Raw genomic sequence first — 22,330 nt, 5'->3', positions numbered from 1 at the left:
GAACACGGAGAAAAAACATTGCGGAAGGAAGAGAGAGAGAGAGAGAGGGTGACAGAGACAGGAGGAGGAGGAGGAGGAGGAGGAGGAGGAGGAGGAGGAGGAGGAGAACGGAGCCACATCTTGAACAGGTTTACTTTGATTTGCATCTCATGTTTGGCCTCACGGCGGCCGAACTCGGTGTTGCTTCACTGCCGTCTCGAGCATTCCTCCCCTCTGTCTCCTTTCTTCTCTGGTCCTTTGTCATCCTCCTCAGCCTCCTCTCGCTCTCCATCTGCCTCTTCCGCTCCCTCTCTCTCCGTCCCTCTATCTCGTTGCGTGGCTCCAGCCCTGCAGTAAAGCCCTGGGCTTATAGGAGCGTGTGCTTCCTCTGCAGGGAGCGAGAGGACCAGAGAGGATTTTACCTTCACTCACGTCCCCACCCCCTACTCCCACCTCCCCACCTCTTTCACTCTCTCTCTCGCTCTCTGTCTCTCTCTCTCTCGCTCTCTCTCTCTCTCTCTCTCGCTCTCTCGCTCTCTCGCTCTCTCTCTCTCTCTCGCTCTCGCTCTCGCTCTCGCTCTCGCTCTCGCTCTCGCTCTCGCTCTCTCTCGCTCTCTGTCTCTCTCTCTTGCTCTCTGTCTCTCTCTCGCCCCTCCCAGGTATAAGAACGTGGAGCGTGTGGCCGCAGAGGAGTACGAGAGGGACCGCACGCGTGTGTCCAGGGCTCGCCCCGACCTGAACCCCGACCCCGCCTGCCAGTCCTGGCCCTCCTCGTCCCGGAGCAGTCCTTGCTCCTTCACCTCCCAGGAGGAGGAAGAGGAGGTGGATCCCGAGAGCGAGACCCCCGACGACCCTTGCGGCAGCACAGGTAGGACTAGCTGACCTGCTGACCTCTGAACCCGTTGTGAGGGGAACCTTTTGCCTTCCGTGAATGGAGTGGTATGGATTTAGCTTCTGTGGATGCTAGTGGTAACACGTCAAGAATCAATGTGTTATTCTGACTTATATATCGATATACATATTTGAATGCACACTATGAAAGATGCTCTATTTCTGGAGGTGTCCCCTGCATATTGTAGCTATCAGTTGTTTTATTAATATATTATGTGTTATATTATTCTCAGTATAGTCTTAAGAGTGGGGTCAAACATTTTAAACGGTCCCTCAAGACCTGGGGTGTGTGTCCCCCCCGTCCTTACATTCCGTAACCTTTGTTTGCCAGTGGCTAGTGTTCACAGGAGGTTAGAATTGAAACCAGAAGGTTGCCTGTTCAATTCCCTTACCTACTCCCCCCCCAGAAAACAAGGGACCCGGCAGCAATCGCTCTTAAAATTGTAATTGTATCAGTTTGTCGCCTGTCGAAAGAGGATGGGAAAGCAGTAGGGTGGTTAAAAAGACAGTGAAGGAATCAAAGGATGGATAGAGACATGAAGGGAAGGGGACAGAGAGATTAAACTAAAACTTTGCAGACTATGGGCAGGGAGGGTGATGTTGGCAAACTCTGGGAAAAGGCCCTTTTGTGAAGGTGGAAAGAAAGAGGAAAAAAGCAGTGCAACATCTCGTGTAAGAGCATGGTCTTGTTTTGCTGGGAGATTGTGTCGTCATGAGCCATTAGTAACTGTAGATCAAACACACCACTGTTTGAGGGCCACAGAAGCGCTTGTTATTCTAACCTCGCCCGCATCACTGCACAGACTGTACCTAGAAGTTCCTGTGTGTGTGTATGTGTGTGTGCGCAAGCATGTCAGAGTGCATTCGTAGGTATTGAGTTGACATAAACAGGAACTTAATTCCTCGTTTCCTGCTCATATCCTCGCCCAGGACAACCCCCTCCTTTGTGTGTCCGCCATATTGTTTACGTTAGCTCGGAGGCGGAGCTATTTCTGGACTCATGTGTACAAAGTGTGTGTTGATAAGGTAAAGGGGTTTAGGGGTCTCCCTTGCATGCTATGTGAACAGAGGGGCCTTATAGGGCTCCACAAGCTAGAAGTATCTACAATGGTTTCAAACATTTGCTAGATTGATAACCACGACTTCAAATAGCGCTTATCAAGCTACCCAGATCTATCATGGATCATTTATGGGGACTTCATATGAAAATATGAAAATAAACAGACAGGAGCAGGTTTTCAAGTGAAAACAATAACAAGAACCCAACATTTCTGCTAGATCTGTGTATATGTTCACCTTCAACTATCTACATGTAAGAAGTACCCACACACATAGAGGTGTGTGTATAGGTTACCGCTGAACCCGCTCATACACATTAGAATCCCTTCTCCTCTGCTCCTGTGTGCGACAGGGGACGCAGACACGGAGGAGAAGGAGACGGTGGCCGGCACAGGACAAGAGGAAGAGGAGGTGGAGGAAGAGGAGCAAAAGAAGGAGAAGGAGGAACGGGAAAAGGCGTCGGAAGAGAAAACGCTTGGAGAGGAGAAGAGGGAGGAGGAGGAGGAGGGGGGAGGGAAGGAAGAAGAGAAGGAGAGAGGGGGGGAGGCGGCAGAGGAGGAGGACAGCGGTATCCTGAGTGACAAGGAGCGTCAGAATGAGGAGGTGAACGAGAAGGACAACTGCTCGGCCTCCAGTATCTCCTCGGCCAGCAGCACCCTGGAGAGGGAGGAGCGGGAGGAGAGAGCCAACAGCAAGAATGGTAGGAGCCTCACACCTCACACGCACGCACACACACACAATCACACACAGTGCCACAAACACAGGAGCGCACACGCACAAACTCACACACATACACGCGCACATCCGCACCTACATGCAGTCACACACACGCGCATACAATCACACTAGCAAACACACGCAAGCTCACACACAAACATACACGCGCACACACAAGCATACACACAAACTCATACATACATTAAAAAACATGCAAACATATTACAAAACACGTACCTGTACATCAAAACAAAAATAATCACACAGACTTACAAACACACATTTCACAAACACACGCACACACACACACCTACATATATTTATCGACTGAAGCAGGCTACTGTAGTTGGGGCCAAATGAGTTAAGGTCGAGGGCAGGTCATGTTTTTAATTTAAGCAAACAAGGTTCGGGAATGAGGGAGACTAAATCAGGCGTTAAACTACCTGAGATTTCCACACACACATGCACGCATGTGCACACACACATACCTTGAGACCTGTTTTCCCCTTCTGATGTGGGTTGGAGGGTCTTGGAAGAAAGTTTAAGTAGGGGAAATGGTTTGCAATAACATCAGGCAGATCACTCTCAATATGATGCGTGAACAACACCTCCTGCTCGACACTCATTTAATCAAATGATTGAACCTCTCTCTCTCCCTCTCCCTCTTGTTGACTCTCTCTCCCGCTGTCTCCCTCTCTCTCTCCCGCTCTCTCTCTCTCTCTCTCTCTCTCTCTCTCTCTCTCTCTCTCTCTCTCTCTCTCTCTCTCTCTCTCTCTCTCTCTCCCCCTCTCTCTCTCAGGGTGTATCGAGGCGGAGGTGAGCGAGCCGTGCAGCAAGCTGCTCAACAGCAAGCTCTTCATGCTGGACATGCTGTACTCCCAGAGCAAGAAGCCCTCCGACGAAGAGGAGGGGGAGGAGGAGGAGGAGGAGAAGCAGCAGGAGAAAGGGGGCGAGGCTGTCGCCGCGACGACGGACGCCGCCGAGCCGGGCGACGCCCAGACCCCCCAGGACCCCGAAGGCCCCGAGCTTCGCGGGGGGACCGTGCGCGCCTTCGCCGAGCGCTTCGGGGACCTGGTCAAGGACCTGGGCTCGCCGCTCCAGCCGCTCCCGGACCCCCACTCCTCCTCCTCCTCCTCCTCCACGCCCGCCCCGGAGGAGCCCCCCCCGCCGCCGCCGCCGCCGCCCCCCAAGAAGGAGTCGGAGACCATCTGGGACCAGCTGCTGGCCAGCCCACGGGAGCTGCGCATCGGCGACGACTTCGACTTCACCGACCTCACGGAGACGGACGACCGGGACGTCCTGGACGCCGGGCTGCGGCAGGGCTTCAGCGACCGGCCGCCGCCGCCGCCCCCCGCTGCCCTCCCTGATGCCCCCGCGCTTCCCCCCGCCGCCGCCCATGCTGGGGATGGCCGGCTGCCCCCCTCCCCCACCGCCCATGATGGGCATGATGAGGCCCCCCCCGCCCCCTGCCTTCAACACGCCCTCGGCCCCCCCCACCGAGCCCCCGCTCTTCAGCAAGAAGAAGAAGACCATCCGCCTGTTCTGGAGCGAGGTGGGCCCTTTGGGATGCTTCCTAGTGCTGCTTATAGTCCTATAGTGCTGCTTATAGCTCTATAGTGCTGCTTATAGCTCTATAGTGCTGCTTCTAGCTCTATAGTGCTGTTTATAGCTCTATAGTGCTGTTTATAGCTCTATAGTGCTGCTTATAGCTCTATAGTGCTGCTTATAGTTCTATAGTGCTGCTTATAGCTCTATAGTGCTGCTTATAGTTCTATAGTGCTGCTTATAGCTCTATAGTGCTGCTTATAGCTCTATAGTGCTGCTTATAGCTCTATAGTGCTGCTTATAGTTCTATAGTGTTGCTTATAGCTCTATAGTACTGCTTATAGTTCTATAGTGCTGCTTATAGCTCTATAGTGCTGCTTATAGCTCTATAGTGCTGCTTATAGCTCTATAGTACTGCTTATAGTTCTATAGTGCTGCTTATAGCTCTATAGTGCTGCTTATAGTTCTATAGTGCTGCTTATAGCTCTATAGTGCTGCTTATAGTTCTATAGTGCTGCTTATAGCTCTATAGTGCTGCTTATAGTTCTATAGTGTTGCTTATAGCTCTATAGTACTGCTTATAGTTCTATAGTTGCTGCTTATAGCTCTATAGTGCTGCTTATAGTTCTATAGTGCTGTTTATAGTTCTATAGTGCTGCTTATAGCTCTATAGTGCTGTTTATAGCTCTATAGTGCTGCTTATAGTTCTATAGTGCTGCTTATAGTTCTATAGTGTTGTTTATAGTTCTATAGTGCTGTTCATAGCTCTATTGTAGTGCTGTTCATAGCTCTATAGTAGTGCTGTTCATAGCTCTATAGTAGTGCTTTTTATAGCTCTATAGTAGTGCTGCTTATAGTTCTATGTTGCTGCTTATAGATCTAGAGTGCTCTTTATAATTCTATAGTTCTATAGGGCTGTTTATAGCACACTGGTACTGTTTATAGTTGTATAGTACTGTTCATAGGTCTATAGTACTGTTCATAGTACTATAGTAGTGTTCATAGTTCTATAGTACTGTTCATAGTACATTAGTACTTTTCGTAGTTATATAGTCCTGTTTATAGTTCTATAGTACTGTTCATAGTACATTAGTACTTTTCGTAGTTATATAGTCCTGTTTATAGTTCTATAGTACTGTTCATAGTGCTGCGTTCAAGTCCTGGTAATAGTTAATAGTTTTACCTGGAAGTTGAGCGTGAAGTACACGCTAAAGTTAATTAGCGTGTAGCTTGTTTTCTTTCATTTGTATTAGATTATTACCGTCAACGTAACTCATCAGTGGGTACTGGCAAATGCTCGGTTGTTGTTGTTGTTGTTCTGGTTCCACGATTTAGACTTCTCTGTTTTGTTGGCTTTATTGGTCTTGGTCTCCAGGGTTATGCGTTGGGAACTCAATGTTTCTGGGGTTTCATTGGTATTCGGCGAACACATCAAAGAAGCGTCCCGGTTTGCTGAATGTGTTCCACCTGGTTGTGGTTGTGAACAGGTGCGGCCGTCTGAGTACCAGGACCAGGACTACAGCCGCAGCGGAGACTCCCTCTGGTCCAAACTGGAGCCCGTCAAAGTGGACACGGCCAAACTGGAGCACCTGTTTGAGACCAAATCCAAGGAGATCGCCGTGACCAAGGTAAAGGGAGCGACGGCCCATGTGTAGAGCATGCTGGGTTCACTTTGGGGTTCACACTCACAGATTTGTTTGTGACGCTAGCAAGATTCTAGCCCGGCTAACGGCCACGCATTCATTTTCTCGTATTTGAGGCGTGGTTTACGATTGCCCGGAGCCGTTTATTTGGCGCTACGAATGTCTATCATATGAGTCTGTACCTAGCTCATAGCCAATCGTATCAATTATACCAGATGGCGCATGTAGAGCGACAGAAATTCGATAAGGAAGAAGACGATGGGTGTGTCGAATAGACGTCGTCATCGTCTTGCCGTCCCTCCCCGTTCTGTGATTGGTTCCCTATCTCAGGCGAAATTCGGACTCCATGGAATCCAGGCTGCCTTGCAGCGCAAAATGAAATCGCGTGCAAGGCAGCATGGGTATACCCAGGCTAGCAAGATGCGGCCAAAACCTAGAATAAACCGTCTATGTTGTTTAGCTTCACCGTCTGGCAAAACCTCACCTCCTCCACACAAAAAATGATGCGTAACTCTTTCGACACGTTTGTTGAATTTGGCGAGACATGCAGGATTTATTACACTGAATCCCCGTGGTTTGTGTGGTCGGTGATTATTTGACACCTAGATGATCCTGCACAACGAAACAGAAGTCAGTCCTCCCCCCGGCCCCCAGCAGCGCTCGTAGTAGTGAGGTCTGTGTGGTCTTGTGTGCTTATGTGTTCTCCGCCGTTCTAACCGGAGCAGAGTCAAGTAGAGCGGCCCAGCCCCGGCTCTTGGACTCTTTAAGTCCCACATGGCCTATAAATGGTAAAAGTGTGTTTCACAAAGACAGGCAGCTCGAACCAGGCCCCTCGCATTTCAGCCACACACCCACACCCACGCGCACACACACACACACACACACACACACACACACACACACACACACACACACACACACACACACACACACACACACACACACACACACACACACACACACATAAACACCATACACACACACATGCCACTAACTGCACCAATTATCAATTCGCCTGCACCCCCCTGTCCCCTGACTGCGGCCGGGTGGTCCGCACCTGGGTGTCAACGGAGATCAGCTAATATTGTTCTTCAAGGGTGGGAATGGAAAGGTAGCTATGGTTAGGGGCTACCCTTATGGGTTACCTTAGGTCAGTGTTTCTCTGTCCCCAAAAGCCGGGAATATGCTCTTATGTATGCCACTGGAAACGGAAATAAAAAAAGCCAGGACTTTGTTCCTTACAATTGTTACGGGTACACTACGAAACAAGTTATCTTCAATGGACAGCAGATGGACATCAAACTCACAGACAAAAACATATGTTCAATGTGTATTTCAATGTTTTGATTCAGCGTACGATTATAAGCACTCATATGGTAATAGTTATGGTTATGTAAGAATGGCATAATGGAATTGACTACATGTGGCGTGTCCTCTAGCGAGCGCAAGCTAGTTCTTAACACCTGCTCTGATGTTACTCGCTGTGTTCTCGCCCGCTTCTAGTGTTACTTTCAGAGTTTTATGAAGTCGTTATTCACGTGACTCAAGTATCTACACACTGGGCTCCTATATATACGACACATATGTTTCATAGCTCTTGAAGCTATGGCGATAAAATCAAGCGAATGAAAGGGAAGCCGAGCTAGGCTAACTCCTTTGCCACAGCTGCTTTCCATTTAGCTTCAGGGGGAGATCCCACTAAGCCTATAATAGTCAATAAAGGGAGACGCAGATAGAGACATTGACCCTTTCTGTGTGTGTGTGTGTGTGTGTGTGTGTGTGTGCCCGGATGTGTATGTGTATGTGTGCATTTGTGTCGGTGTGTGTGTATGTGAGTATATTTGCATTGTTTGTGTGTGTGTGTGTGTGTGTGTTCGGTGTGTATTTCTATTTCTCTGTGTATGTGCATGCGTACGTGTGTATGAGTGTGTTTCTCTGTGCGTGCGTGTGTGTGTGTGTGTGTGTGTGTGTGTGTGTGTGTGTGTGTGTGTGCGTGTGTGTATGACTACAGAAAACGGCGGCGGACGGCAAGCGGCAGGAGGTCATAGTGCTGGACTCCAAGAGGAGCAACGCCATCAACATCGGCATGACAGTACTGCCCCCCCCACGCACCATCAAGACCGCCATCGTCAACTTTGACGAGTACGCGCTCAACAAGGAGGGCATAGAGGTAGGCACTGCTGTGATCAACCCTGCCCAGTTTTTAACAGTTTTTATTGACCCATTTTGGTTATTTTATTGCTAATCCTGGTTTATCTGACTATCTTTTTTTTCTCTGCGTTGTTTAATTTTGCCCTCTGCTGTATTCTCTGCACTTTGCAAAGCTTGTTCTTAAACAGTGCTTTGAAACTGAAGTGTATTATTACTTTGACCAACACCACTACCACACTACCATACTATTACTACTACTACTACAACTAATACCACGACTACCATTACTACTTCTACACCTGCTACTGCTACGTTGATATCTGGCTCAACTGGTTGAGCATGCTACATTTCCACCTTAATTAAGGTTTGATACCCACTTTGGCCCTCCATGTTGACAAAGGATGCACCCAACGTATATACTCTCTCTCTCTCTCTCTCTCTCTCTCTCTCTCTCTCTGTCTCTCTCTCTCTCTCTCTCTCTCTCTCTCTCTCTCTCTCTCTCTCTCTCTCTCTCTCTCTCTGTCTCTCTCTCTCTCTCTCTCTGTCTCTCTGTCTCTCTGTCTCTCTGTCTCTCTCTCTCTCTCTCTCTCTCTCTCTCTCTCTCTCTCTCTCTCTCTCCCTCTAGAAAATCCTGACCATGATCCCCACGGAGGAGGAGAAGCAGAGGATCCAGGAGGCCCAGCTGGCCAACCCCGACGTGCCGCTGGGCTCGGCGGAGCAGTTCCTGCTCAGCCTGTCCTCCATCAGCGAGCTGTCGGCGCGCCTGCAGCTCTGGGCCTTCAAGCTGGACTACGAGGCCACCGAGAAGGTGTGTAGCTGGAGGAGGGCCAGAGGGGAGGCCAGGGCTGGAGAAACAATGAATTACTAAAATGCGGATTCTTGAACATTTTTCAATCCACCCCCCCCAAAAAAAACTCTTTTCCAAAACAAATTTTAGATTCAAATTTATTTTTGGGGCAAAAATGTGGATTGTATAAATATTTTACGGGAAATAAAGAACAAACATTTCTGAATTGGAAGAAGATTAAAATCAGTTGTCAACTCGTAAGGAGGGCTGGATGGGTAGCGCCCGAAGTGTTAGACGGCCAGCCAGAAGGATATGTGTTCGATTCTGAATATCTGCAGGAATTCATATGTAAGAGGCCCATCCTCGGCTCCTTCATGTATTTGTATTTCCTTGATTCCAAGCCACACAACAACACTATCATTATATCACAGCATGACAACAAATGACCAAACGTGCCGCTTTTCTAATGAAGCTTCAGTGTTTCCTGACACACGCACGCACGCACGCACGCACGCACGCACGCACGCACGCACGCACGCACGCACGCACGCACACACACACACACACACACACACACACACACACACACACACACACACACACACACACACACACACACACACACACACACACACACACACACACACACACACACACACACACACACACACGCGCAAGGAATGCACTTAGGGTGGGAGGAAGAGGGGCCGGAGTTCAAAGACGGGGCTGCAGAATGGAAAACATGTCGGCTCTCCTGTAAATTTTACAGTTTTCCGTATGGCTCTGATCTCCAAACATTCCCCACTCGTCCCGGTGGGACCGGTCGGCTGCAGGAGTGCTTTTAATAGAGAGCAACATACCGAGACACACACACACACACACACACACACACACACACACACACACACACACACACACACACACACACACACACACACACACACACACACACCCTGCAGAGACAACAGCTCTGTCTCCAAAGAAACCAGCCACCGTTTAATTTCATATATGTATAACATTAGATACCAGGTATTGTATTAGCCTGTATCTTGGTCCATATTCCCTTATTTTCTGTCAAATTGAATGCAGATGCTTTCACAATATGACGACACTGTCAAAAAGACATGATAAATCATTTGACCATCAGTCAACGGTGGCTCAGGCCTGACGAATAAGATTTGACAACCCTAACACACACAAACATGCATGTGAACACATAACACACACACACAGACACACACACATGTGAACTCACACAAACACACACACACATAGAGGAGAGCTTCCTGGATAAAAGCTTCAAAGGCTTGTGTAATCAGAAGCAGATTTTGATAGCAAACGGATGACACATCCTCACACAACCTGCGGTAACCACAGAACACAGAACAACCACCTGTTGTACACTTAGGTCACCATGGGTCTGCAATGAGATGCGCATGCTGTTGGTATGTCTCCATTAACTTTTAATGGTGTTTGTGTGTGTATGTGTGTGTAATTGTTTGTGTGTGTGTCTGTGTGTGTGTATGTTTATTTGTGTGTGTTTTTGTAAATGTTTGTGTTTGTGTATGCGTGCGTGCGGGTGTGTGTGTGTGTGTGTGCCTGTGTGTGTGTGTGTGTGTGTGTGTGTGTGTGTGTGTGTCTCCAGGAAGTGGCAGAGCCCCTGCAGGACTTGAAGGAAGGGATGGAGCAGCTGGAGAAGAACAAGACGCTGCGCCACATCCTCTCCACGCTGCTCGCCATTGGTAACTTCCTCAACGGAACCAACGTAAGACCCCCTCCCCGTCCCGATCCCCCCCCTCCCTGTCCCGACCCCCCCCCCTCGCTCTCCCTCTGATCTTCTCCTTTTCCCGACACACTTACATCACTTAAAGCTGTAATGAAAGGCCTCCTTCACTGTTTATCTGATGATGTGTGTGTGTGTTTCTTTCGATGTGTGTTTGTTTTTGTTTGTGTGTCTGCTCGTCTGACTGTGTGTGTGTGTGTGTGTGTGTGTGTGTGTGTGTGTGTGTGTGTGTGTGTGTGTGTGTGTGTGTGTGTGTGTGTGTGTGTTTCGGTGTGTTTGTGTGCGTGTGTTTTTGTTTGTGTGTGTGCATGTCTGATTGCGTGTGTGTGTGTGTGTGTGTGCGTGTGTTTGTGTGTTGGTCTCTGTGTGTGTACGTGTGTTTGGATGTGTATATATGTGTGTGTGTGCGTGTGTGCGTGTGTTTGTCTCTTTGTGTATATGTGTGTGTGTGTGTATGTGTGTTTGGATGTGTGTGTGTGTGTGTGTGTGTGTGTGTGCGTGTGTTTGTGTGTTTGTCTCTTTGTGTGTATGTGTGTGTGTGTTTGGATGTGTATACATGTGTGTGTGTGTGTGTGTGTGTGTGTGTGTGTGTGCGTGTGTGTGTGTGCGTGCGTGTGTGTGTGTGTGTGTGTGTGTGTGCGTGTGCGTGCGTGTCCAGGCGAAGGGCTTTGAGCTGACCTACCTGGAGAAGGTTCCGGAGGTGAAGGACACGGTGCACAAGCAGTCCCTGCTGCACCACGTCTGCTCCGTGGTGGCCGAGAACTTCCCCCAGAGCTCCGACCTCTACTCCGAGATCGGCGCCATCACCCGCTCCGCCAAGGTCAGTCATAGGTCACTGTATGGCGCCGTGTTCATGGGACTTATGTAAAGGTCAACATTCATCCATGGCACGGTGAGGCGGGATGGAAGTGGTAGACACTGTGTGGTGGTGGTTGTACCATTGTATTCCAACAGTGTGTTCACAAGCAGTGTATAACCCCATGTAGATTGACTTGTTGGGAACCCTCACCCCCCTCTATTGCAACCTTGGGAATCAAACTCATTCATACTAATAATTAATTGAGTCGAAATAGTCTAGTGTGTACGGTGATTGACGCACAGAATAAAGGTTCTGGATTCAAATTATATTGTCCTCAGTCTACCAGGATGCCTCACCCCTACCTGCTCCATAATGTACAAAAAAGGCACTTCAAGTCTCTTAGGACGGATGCACGTTTTGGCTTAATGCACTAGAGTGAATCGCCATGAAAGCAATCCAATCAAACCTTAATCGTGACCCCCGACATGGGATATCGTCTCGGATTTGACCCTCCCTCCCTCTCTCCCCCCAGGTGGACTTCGACCAGCTGCAGGAGACCCTGACCCAGATGGAGCGCCGCTGCAAAGCCTCCTGGGACCACCTGAAGGTGATCGCCAAGCACGAGATGAAGGCCCAGCTCAAGCAGAAGATGTCGGACTTCCTCAAGGACTGCGCCGAGCGCATCATCATCCTGAAGATCGTCCACCGCCGGATCATCAACAGGTAGAGCCCCCGTCTCCACGCCGACCACACCGCCATGGGTCGAGCCGAGCCACACGTACAACGGGAAAACTGGAAAACATCCCTTCCAGATCTACCCTCTTTTCGGGGGTAAATAAAGTTCTGTTTTGACTACGACATTCTGAGAGTAGTTAGTCATCTTTCCACAGTGGTCCTTTTAAAACGGTCTTTAAGCTACACTAAATGATCCTTTTAAAATGTGCTTATGTTCCAGATCAGTAATTAGTAAGAATAGGGCATCAAAGTGGGATATGAAGCAATGAGGCTAGAGGTTAATATCAGTCAAGTTACTTTTACCTTGACTGTTTACTCTCCATAAAATAGTAAAGGCAACTTGTTAAACCCGGAGTTTGAGTGTTTGTGTGTGTGTGTGTGTGTGTGTGTGTGTGTGTGTTCTTGTTTTTTTGTTTTCCGGCGTTTTTCTCGGTTGCACATTCCGTCCGTCCCCGTCCGTGGCGTGCGCGACGGGTCTCCCGTTAGCGTAGCGTCTGCCGCCGTGGAGGTTGTGGCGAGGGAAGAAGGGATGACTTCCCCTTCCTCCACAACCTCTCGGGCACGCCTCATTACCGCCGAGTTCCAGTGGGATCACGTTGATGAGACGGCCTCACATGTAGCGCATCGGGGTGGTTTTAATGGGAGAATAAACAGTGGTTTGGTCTCCCCGCGGGAAACTAAAGAGAACAATTCTGTTTACCACTTCCAGAGAAAATCCCTTCCTGTCAAAACACACGGATACTCCACTCAGCCCTGGGGAGTCAGCCCCCTCTCCATGGATTTCTGTTAGATTTACACTTCAGTCATTTAGTCGAGGCTTCTACCCCAAAGGGACTCATGGAGGGAGTCTCTCGAAGTGCGGCCGGGAACAATTGAAGCATTTCATTCCAATTGAATAGTTTTCGAGGACTGGACTGGAGTGTTGAGGAGTCATTGGAATAAGGCAGGACAGGTTGAAGCTGCTGTAGGTAGGATAGAGGGAGACCGAAAGGAGCAAAAGAGAGCCCGATTCTTTGAATAAACAAAGCAACAAAACACCCTGTCCGTCCCTGCTCCCTTCCTTCTGACGTATCCCCGCCGTTGAGAACTATTGCATTCACACACCTGTGGTGGAGCTAATGAGGCTGTGCACGTGCTTGACAATCATAAATAAAAAGAAACAAAATGAATATACTGTTTCATTGCCTCATAAAGAGGAAGTAAAATACATTCTCACAGAGCGTTTGACCCACTAACAGCTGACGGACTTCTGCGGCATTCCTCACAAATTACACTCAAACGAAACGAGGGGCTCTTAAAGCTCACCTGCAGCGCCTAATAAAAGAGCCGTTGTTCTCTTCTCTCGCTCCCCACCTCAGGTTCCACGCCTTCCTGCTGTTCCTGGGCCACCCGGCCTACAGCGTGCGTGAGATCAGCGTGCACCGCTTCAGCAAGATCCTCAGCGAGTTCGCGCTGGAGTACCGCACCACGCGCGACCGCGTGCTGCAGCAGAAGCAGAAGCGCGCCGACCACCGCGAGCGCAACAAGACGCGCGGGAAGATGATCGTGGACGTCAACGCGCCGGTGAGTTCGGTCACGTGATCCATGACATTTGGGTCTTGGGTTTGAAAGCCCAGGGATGGCAGGGTACCTTTAAGCAAAGTGCTGGACTATCTACTTGATCGTTAATGATATGAATCCGACTCCAGTTGGAGTTGCTTTTGATAGAAGCGTGTGCGCTATGAATTATTGAATAAATAAGTGGTGAAACATGTTCATACATTCACACACACCTCATATATTCCGCCCAGGTTCCGTTCTTTACACACTTTACCTTTCTTTGCCTTTTTTCCGTTTCACCATTTCATTTTTTCTTGACCATTTTCATCAAAATCTCTGATCTTCATTTCCTGACTCTCTCTTTCCCACGTAGTCTGATGAAGAAGAGGAGGGCGAGGTATCACTTTGTCCACGTGTCAGTGTCTGCATGTGTGTGTGTGGGTGTGTGTGACTCTGTGCATCATTGCGTGCATGACACTGACTGCTGTTTCTGCACCTTTCCGATCTTTCACTTAGAAATATGGAATTGTGGATGTTTAGTGAGGGGTTTCTGATTTGTGGGCCGCGCTACATAAGCGGGTCACAGCAGTGGCCAAATGGACCAAATTAAACATTGATGATTGTTTTTTGTTTATAAAATATACATGCATGTCTGTGTAAGTTGTGTTTGTATCAGTATGTTTGAAGACAAAACAGTTGAGTACTGTATATTACTGCACAACATACATTAAGTAATCCTAATTATCCCACTGTTGAGTTGATAATCAAAATGCATTACTGCACAACACATATTTTATATTAATATAAATAAATATAAAAAAAATATTCTGCAGAAAACCCCTGCTCTAGGCGATACAAACAAATTCCTGCTGCTTTTAAAATATATATTTATAAATAAAAATAAATAAACAAACCTAACTGAATCCTCTTCCATCCTTTCCCAGGGCGGTCGCTACGGCTCAGGCGGGCTGAGCAACAGCAGCAGCGCCCCTAGTGGCCACCTGGAGAGCGAGCAGCCCCAGGGCCTGGGCCACGCTGAGGACGCGGCCGAGCACGAGAGCATGAAGGCGGTGCTGAGAGCCAGCCTGGGAGGAGGAGGAGGAGGAGGAGGAGGAGGAGCAGGAGGAGCAGGAGGAGAAGGGGAGCGAGAGGTCCCCTTGCTAGCCGGGCTACGGCGGACACGCTCACGCCCCGGTCGTGGAGGTCAGCAAACAGTCTGTACAATTGAGAAAGGTTACCCTGAGCTGGCCATCCGTAGCCTGGTGACCCATGGTGTGGTGATGTAGGGTCAAGGTGTTTACCTCCTACCTGTCTCTATACCTGCTCCATACTGACATGGGTTTAAAAGTAGATTTTAGTGGCTTTTGAGCCGGGTCAGCTAAAAATGACAAATGCTGTTAAAGTCTAGGTTTCCCCCATTACTTAACTGTACTGGCTGGCTGTTACAAACCAAGTTTTACCTCCCCAAATATTTAACAATCAAACGATGGAGGGCACTCCTGCCATGGTCTCCTAATCTGTCGCGTTCTGTGGTCCAATCAGGTCGCATTGTGCAAGCGTGGACGCCGCCTGCCCCCGAGGACTCCCCGGCGTGCGGCGACGACGCGGCCGATGAGATCATGGAGCGCATCGTGAGGTCGGCCACCCAGGGGCCCGGCACCAGGACCCAGCCCCGCGAGAGGAGGAGGTCACGGGCCAACCGCAAGTCCCGTACGTTTGGACACTAAATGGATGGTTATCAATGTCTAGTCCACAACTGTCATTTCTTGGACCAAAAAAACCTTTCTGTCTCGTTGTTTTGATTCTTTCCTTCATTTTCTTCTATGTCATCTCTTCTCCTTTCCTCTGTTCTTCATTTTTCACTTCTTCCTTCCCCTCCATTCTTCTTTCCTCTTCTCTTTCTCCCCTCCGCTCTACCATCACTTCTCTCCCCTCGTTACCTCTTCACTTCCTCCCCTTCTCTCCCCTCCCCTCACTTCTCTGACCTACTCCACTCGTCCCTTCCCAACGTATCTCCCCGTCCTCCTCTTTCCTTCCCCACTCCTCCCCTGTGTTTGCATCCCCTCTTTCTCTTGTCTCATTCCTCTCCGTTCTCCTTCTCCACAGTGAGGCGCACCCTGAAGACAGGACTCACCCCAGAGGAGGCCCTGGCTTTGGGGCTGTGCGACTCCCCGGAACTGCAGTGACGTGACCTCCAGGCTGCAAGACAAGCCAGGCTCAGCCCAGACCTAACCTCTCTCGCACCGTCGCCTTCCCCCTCCCTCCGCTCCCCTGCCCTCCCCTGTTTTGTTTTGTTCCGTTTTTTGTTGTGTTGTGCTCTCCGCTTAGCCAATCGGCAACACCGTAGCTCCCCGCCGCTAGCGAATCACGCGCTTGTTCGAGGTGTGTGACTGACAAGGCAACCAATTGCATTTTGCTACAGGGGTTGGTCCTCCTGGAAGGGAGTAAGGAACCACTTAGCACAGTGAAGAAGGGACGCAGTGTAATTGAAAAGCACAAGGTTGTGTCTAATGATGGGAGACAGACTGAAATACAAACACGTTTAAGCCCTGTTGAATGGCGTCGCAAAGAGATGACAGCCGACACAATGTAAACCTGCAACTCGGATACTCGTCGCCGTTCAGTCTACTTAACGCTGTGAACTAAGGTCATGAAGACTGGTATTATTATGGGATTGATCCAGAAGAAACAGACACTTTACTATCTAGTAGTTCTGACTAGCCCAGCTGGACGTCAACAACGACACAACACAGCAACGCTTTTGCTAAGAACCTGTAGTGCGTGTGTATGGGTGTGTCTGTTGCGCGTGTTTGTGTGTGTGTGGGCAAAATGCAGCTTTTGTTTGGTCATGCCAGGCAATCTGGGGCAGAGGTTAGGACAGTGAGGTTTAGGTGGAAGCAAACTCACGTGTGCCTTTGATTTCTAAAAGGACAACAGAATACCTGTTTGACCACTCTCTCTCTCTCTCTCCCTCACTCCCTTTCTCTCTCTTACATTTTCTCAGTCACTTTCTCACTGTGTTTTTATATCCGGCTACTTTTCAACGTCTCACATGAACATTTTATGGTTTAGCTAAGTAAATATATAGCTATTCTAGCCGATTTGTTATACTGTTCAAAGGTTTTTCCTTTTTTGTTTGTCCGAAGATGAAGATCCTTTTTATTTTCTAATTTATTATAAATGAAAACGGAGAGTCACCAGGTTACCACAAGACGTGACATCTTGCACCTTACGTTGCTTTTAAAGCGCAAGCTTTATCGAAATAAATTATACAGATAGGACTACATTTTTATCTCAGCGAAACTGTTTATAAAGTGTAAAAAAAGAGAAGAAAATAGAAAGAGTTTTAAATTGTAAAATAACGGTATTTTGAAGGACAGAGAACGGCGTATGTGTACATGCCCTCCTCGGCTGCTTAGTACCACCGCGTACTGTTGTGTGCATGTGTAGTGTTATTTTGTATGGTTTTGTATTTACTTTTCTGTAGAAACTTGTATAGCCTGACAGTGAAGGGTTCACTAAATAACCTAATCACGTGAATTTATAATTTTGAGAAAAAGTGCAAACACACAAAACAATATAAACTACAAACAGACAGCACGGCCACAGCTGACATGAATTGTTTTGACCTTTTTGGTTTGGAGAGTTTATATGGACTTTATGAATGTGTGTTGTCGGTACGCTCAGCCAGCCTTGTGCCTGCTGTTGAAGTGACCTGTTAAAACTCCCACTCTGCTGCCAGAACAGAAAGGCAAACGGCAGTCTCACTTGAAGAAATGTCACTTTTACAAATGGGTAAGGTAAACGCGCAAGACCCATGGTTACACACATGCACACACACACACACACGCACACACACACACACACACACACACACACACACACACACACACACACACACACTTGAAACGCTGTAGAAACATTCTGCAATAATAAAAAAGTATCTACAATATTGTCTGATTCTGAAGCACTTTTTTGGGTTGAGGTGTGTGATCGTTACCGTAACTGGGAGGCCAGTTTCACCCAAAGACCCCTAAAGATGAATTTCTTATATTTACTCAAAAATATCTACTTTTGAGAACATGATAACATGACCCATGGTATTATGTTCTTAGTTTAGTTACATTGGTAAATAAGATTAAAAGGTAAATAGTTGGAGCAGAAGACGCTGAAAACCTTACGCTCAAATGTGAGGCAAATTAAAAGGAAAGGATGTCTTCATGGTCCAACACGAACGGCATGGGTTAGAAAATGTAAACAGGGATAAAGTATTTTCATGACAGTAGATGGCTAATTAGTATTTTACAAGGAACCGATCCTGTGTTTAGTTTCAGTCTTTGGTCAGCAGATGGCGCCATATCACTAAACATTAGTTTGATTCAGTTTAAGTTCCAGTGTAGTGGTACGATATATATTAGTGTGGTTGCAGAGCAAGCAACTCTATTGCGGTCATGTAATTGTTATCATACTTCCGCCTCATTTTAGGATGAGTAAATGGGGACGAAACACTCAAATCGACCACTCCAAACCTGAATACCTAACCTAAACGGCCACTTGGTGACTGGTCCTTATTTGACATGTTGATTTTTTTTGCCTAAAAGACCATAATGACCCTCTATAAATAATCAGAAAAACCGACCCGTAAACCCAAATGATCCAAATTTGGCCCACATAAAAAGTGAAGAGTTATGGCCGATATATGCAATTATGCAAATGACCGCCCTCATTCAACCAAATCACAAGTCTGCTTCAGAGAACCCCTAGGAACTCAAATTTAGTGTGCCCATCAAGAACACCCCCCTTGTGTAATGTGGAAGGTTTTGCGTCGAAAGCTAAAGAAATTACTTCACAGTCTCAATTTCCATGACCACGGTTGCAGGTGCTCATCTAGCTATTTTTTATAATGGATGTCAATGAGGTAATAACTCTGACTTCAACCATTCCGAAGGTGAGCAACACAGAGTTGTCCAAGTTGGAACACGTATAGAAACTTAAACAGGTCTCCAAAATGTAAAGTAACTATTTGGCAAAACGTGCCCCTATAACTCACAATCCCCCCAAAAATGACAAATTATTTTCTTAAAACAATCACAAGTCGGCTTCAAAGAGGCCCAAAGACTTTAAACTTGACGTGCTCGCTCATTGGCCTTGCCAGCATTAGCACGCGAGCATACGCTCACGGATTATTGTGTACACATCGAGTTGGCTCTAGGCTAGCGACCACATTGAATTTTTATTAAAAAAATGCACTTGTGGCGACATGTCTAGTTTAGATAGCAGATAGCAGTAGAAAATAACTTACTCTCTATGTTCACTTACAATCTAGACCTAAAGCACCAGTAAAATATGATGTTTTTATAATCATATAATCATAACTACAGCCATAAAACAATAAAATCCCAATCCTTTACATCCAATGCTAATCGGAATAATGCCAGTGAGGGCAGATCAGGCTAAATGAGTGATGGTGGGATTTCATAATGCATAAACGCGCTTTCATTTTCCTCAGTAGCAGCAGTCATTCATGAGCAAGCAAAGCACTCCCAGACCTTTGCTCACACTGACCTTTGGGTGGGTGCGTCAGCAAAAGCATTTATTCTTTTAGTAGGTTCAATAAAGCACCACACAGCAGCTGATCCCATGGCACAGCTTTAGTTGTATATGTTGATCATAATATATTGGTTCGTCCATGCACATTACCGGCGTTAAGATCCACTAACCCGGATACCCCATGGCTAAAAAGATGAGTCTGTTGTGGGGGTCAGGCTCCCCCCCCTGCTGGCGAGTCATGATCACCCTGGAGGAGAAGTGGTTCCAGGGGTACAAACGCAAGCTGCTGTCCTTCGAGGCTGGGGAGCACAAGTCCGCTGAAGTCCTAGAGCTCAACCCGAGAGGACAGGTAAGGCTACGCCTTGAAATGGAAGCACCTAGAGTCATAGGCGAGGATACATTTTCAAAACTGTTTATATGTTGCAATGAGAGAGGGAATATTGATCAGACAGATAGAGAGGCGAACTGGGGTCGGTTATTCTTTGCCAATGTTTGTTTAAAATAGTTCACGGCTGTTTAAACATTTGTGATGGCATATCGTTTTGGTTTATGTTATCGCAGGTAAAAGGATCTCCCCTGCCATTTGTTTGATTAGAAAAAAATAAATGCCCTTTATGTGTTTACATATTGTGTCCACACAGCAGATGGACAAGATAAGTTCAAGATTAATCAACTTGGTGCAATGAGGTGTGACTGTCTTCCACATATTTTAAAAAGCCTTATCCAACTCCAACTAAAACAACCTTCTACCAACCCCCAAGCTCCCTGTTTTCAAACATGGAGACAGCGTCCTGAATGAGTCCATCGCAGCATGCTTATTCCTGGAGGTAAGCAACACTTACAGCTACTCACAACACCTAGGCTCCAAAATGAATCAAACAAGCTAAATAGTAGTCTGCTCTGTAAAAAATCGATGAACATTTATTTTTTGATAAATGTGATGTTTGATTATGTTGTTTGTTTACTATTTATTAATTTAGCATTAAGACCGAAATACGACTAAATTCATAGTAAATGCCTTTTTAGATGCATGAGCAGGTAGGGGTTGAATGTTAAAGTTGGCCTACATGTACAGTCACACAGGTATGGACATTGTTGTTTGAATCTAGAACCTAGGTACACACACATTACAAGCTGCCGGCTGGTACTTTTGCACCATTAAAATCTGAATAATAACAACAGGTTGCAAGGGTTAAGATGTTTGGAACTTCGGATTATGATTAACACTCTAACTATAGAATGTATGTTTTCTAATTTGAGAAAAATGTGAGGTAAAAGGTGTAGAGTCAAAAGGTCAACAGGTGAAGGAAAGGACACACTGTGTAGACTGTGTAGGAAATGTATGACGTGACCATCCCCTCTATTCCTTACGTCCGTGTAGAACCAGTACCAGCTCAAGGGTACCAGGCTGCTCCCCCAGACGCCAGCGGAACAAGCCCTGGCCTTGCAACGCATGGTGGAAGGCATCACACTCAACGATAAGCTCAGTATGCACCTTATACACACACACGCACGCACACACCCACACACACACACACACACACACACACAAACACATCTAGGCACGCCCACACAAACACACAAATTCACACTTCATAAACAAGAAGTGTAAGGGTGGAAGCAAATCCACCATTGTGCTGGATGTAAAAAGTCTGATAACAAAGCAAGCAAGTTTCCTCTTGTTGTTCCCCGAAATGTCGTTCTTGAGGAACCACATTTCTATCAGTTTGAATCGGTTCCACCACACTTTACTAATAACTGAATTGTAGTGTTACATTTGCATCACGTTTAATTTCTTACTTATTAGTCCTCTGATGTTCCAAAGTGGCGAGTGCATGAAAACATGCTAAGTGTATTTCACACTGACACAAGCACACATGCTAGCACACGCATGCATACCCACACATCCACACACACACACACACACACACACACACACACACACACACACACACACACACACACACACACACACACACACACACACACACACACACACACACACACACACACACACGCAAACGTGCACACACATATGCAGGCCATAAAGCTGCCGTTTGTGTGTTCACTGTGTGATAATGCTTCAACCTCAGATGCGGTCATCTACTATGAGTGGTTTGTGCCTGAGGAGGAGAGGTGTGAGGCAGGGGTGAAGAGGAGCAGAGAGGTGCTGGGGGCTGAGCTTCAGCTCTGGGAAAAGTATTTGGAGCAGGTGGGCACACACACATCTACACACAGGCACACATACATACACACACACACACACACACACACACACACACACACACACACACACACACACACACACACACACACACACACATACACAACTATCAACATGAACACACCAACACACACACACACACACACACACACACACAGCCACAAACACACCCACAAACACACCCACACTCTTATCAATGTATGTATCCATCTATAGGTGGGGCCTGGCGCATACCTCGCAGGGGCGTTCTCATTGGCTGACGTGACTGTCTTTCCAAGCGTCGCCTGCGCCTTTCGCTTTGGGTACGTTGCAATCAAGAATGAAACGATAAATGATTAACAATGAATCATTCGTCAGACGCTTGACTTTGCCCCATGATCATGACGTATCACTTCCTGTTTCCCTGGCAGGCTGTCTGTGCTGCGGTACCCCAAGCTAGCCAAGTACTACAGCCTGCTGAAGGGCCGAGCCAGCATCAAGGTCTCCTGGCCCCCCCACTGGCTTGAGAGCCCCCAGGGCTACGATGTGCTCAAGGACCTCTGAAACCCAATATAGGATGTAGTGATATGAATGACTGTTGGTTGTGGTTGTTGTATTTTTTATGTATTAAAGTATTGAACTGAGCAATGTTTTGGAGTCATGACATATCTACAATAGGTTGCAGTCGGTTGTGTTAATAGCAGTAGGAGGAGTCGTTGCCAGTGGGTCACAGGTTTAAGTCATTAAAGATCCCATGGCATGCTACTTTATGGATGCTTTGGACTCGCTGAAGTCCAGTTCGAGCAGCGATATGGAGGAGAAATTGCTGCCCGGGATTGTCTCCCGCCGGAGCCCCGCTGCCGGAGCACCACCGCCGCGTCAGCAGCAGTGGTGGCTCCGGCGGGAGTAAATCCCGGGCAACAATCCCTTTCTCCTGCATGTCGCGGTT

The 22,330-nt window shown here is 47.6% G+C and overlaps 2 protein-coding genes across 2 annotated transcripts in view; both read left to right on the top strand.

Annotated features, from left to right (window-relative positions):
* Positions 1-17,581, top strand: part of fhod3a (formin homology 2 domain containing 3a) — a 55,246-nt gene extending 37,665 nt beyond the window's left edge. The window contains 15 exon segments of the mRNA XM_060042911.1: positions 639-847; positions 2,282-2,629; positions 3,446-4,002; positions 4,004-4,198; positions 5,679-5,819; positions 7,846-8,004; positions 8,611-8,793; positions 10,418-10,537; positions 11,214-11,375; positions 11,887-12,077; positions 13,448-13,652; positions 14,002-14,025; positions 14,573-14,831; positions 15,171-15,338; positions 15,735-17,581. Of these exon segments, the coding sequence (XP_059898894.1) occupies positions 639-847; positions 2,282-2,629; positions 3,446-4,002; positions 4,004-4,198; positions 5,679-5,819; positions 7,846-8,004; positions 8,611-8,793; positions 10,418-10,537; positions 11,214-11,375; positions 11,887-12,077; positions 13,448-13,652; positions 14,002-14,025; positions 14,573-14,831; positions 15,171-15,338; positions 15,735-15,814 (3,001 nt within the window). The 3' untranslated portion in view covers positions 15,815-17,581.
* A 1,591-nt stretch (positions 17,582-19,172) lies between these two features.
* LOC132450814 (glutathione S-transferase A-like) lies at positions 19,173-22,025 on the top strand. Its single transcript, XM_060042912.1, has 6 exons — positions 19,173-19,527; positions 19,940-20,005; positions 20,560-20,665; positions 21,272-21,390; positions 21,619-21,704; positions 21,813-22,025. The coding sequence occupies exons 1-6, from the start codon at positions 19,360-19,362 to the stop codon at positions 21,943-21,945; spliced, it is 678 nt and encodes a 225-aa protein (XP_059898895.1). The 5' UTR covers positions 19,173-19,359; the 3' UTR covers positions 21,946-22,025.
* The last annotated feature ends 305 nt before the right edge of the window (positions 22,026-22,330 follow it).

This window comes from Gadus macrocephalus, chromosome 22 (assembly GCF_031168955.1).
Source record: "Gadus macrocephalus chromosome 22, ASM3116895v1".
In the NCBI taxonomy this organism is placed as follows: Eukaryota; Metazoa; Chordata; class Actinopteri; order Gadiformes; family Gadidae; genus Gadus; species Gadus macrocephalus.
The sequence above is the reverse complement of the archived record's forward strand: the minus strand, read 5'-3'. Positions and strand labels throughout refer to the sequence as shown.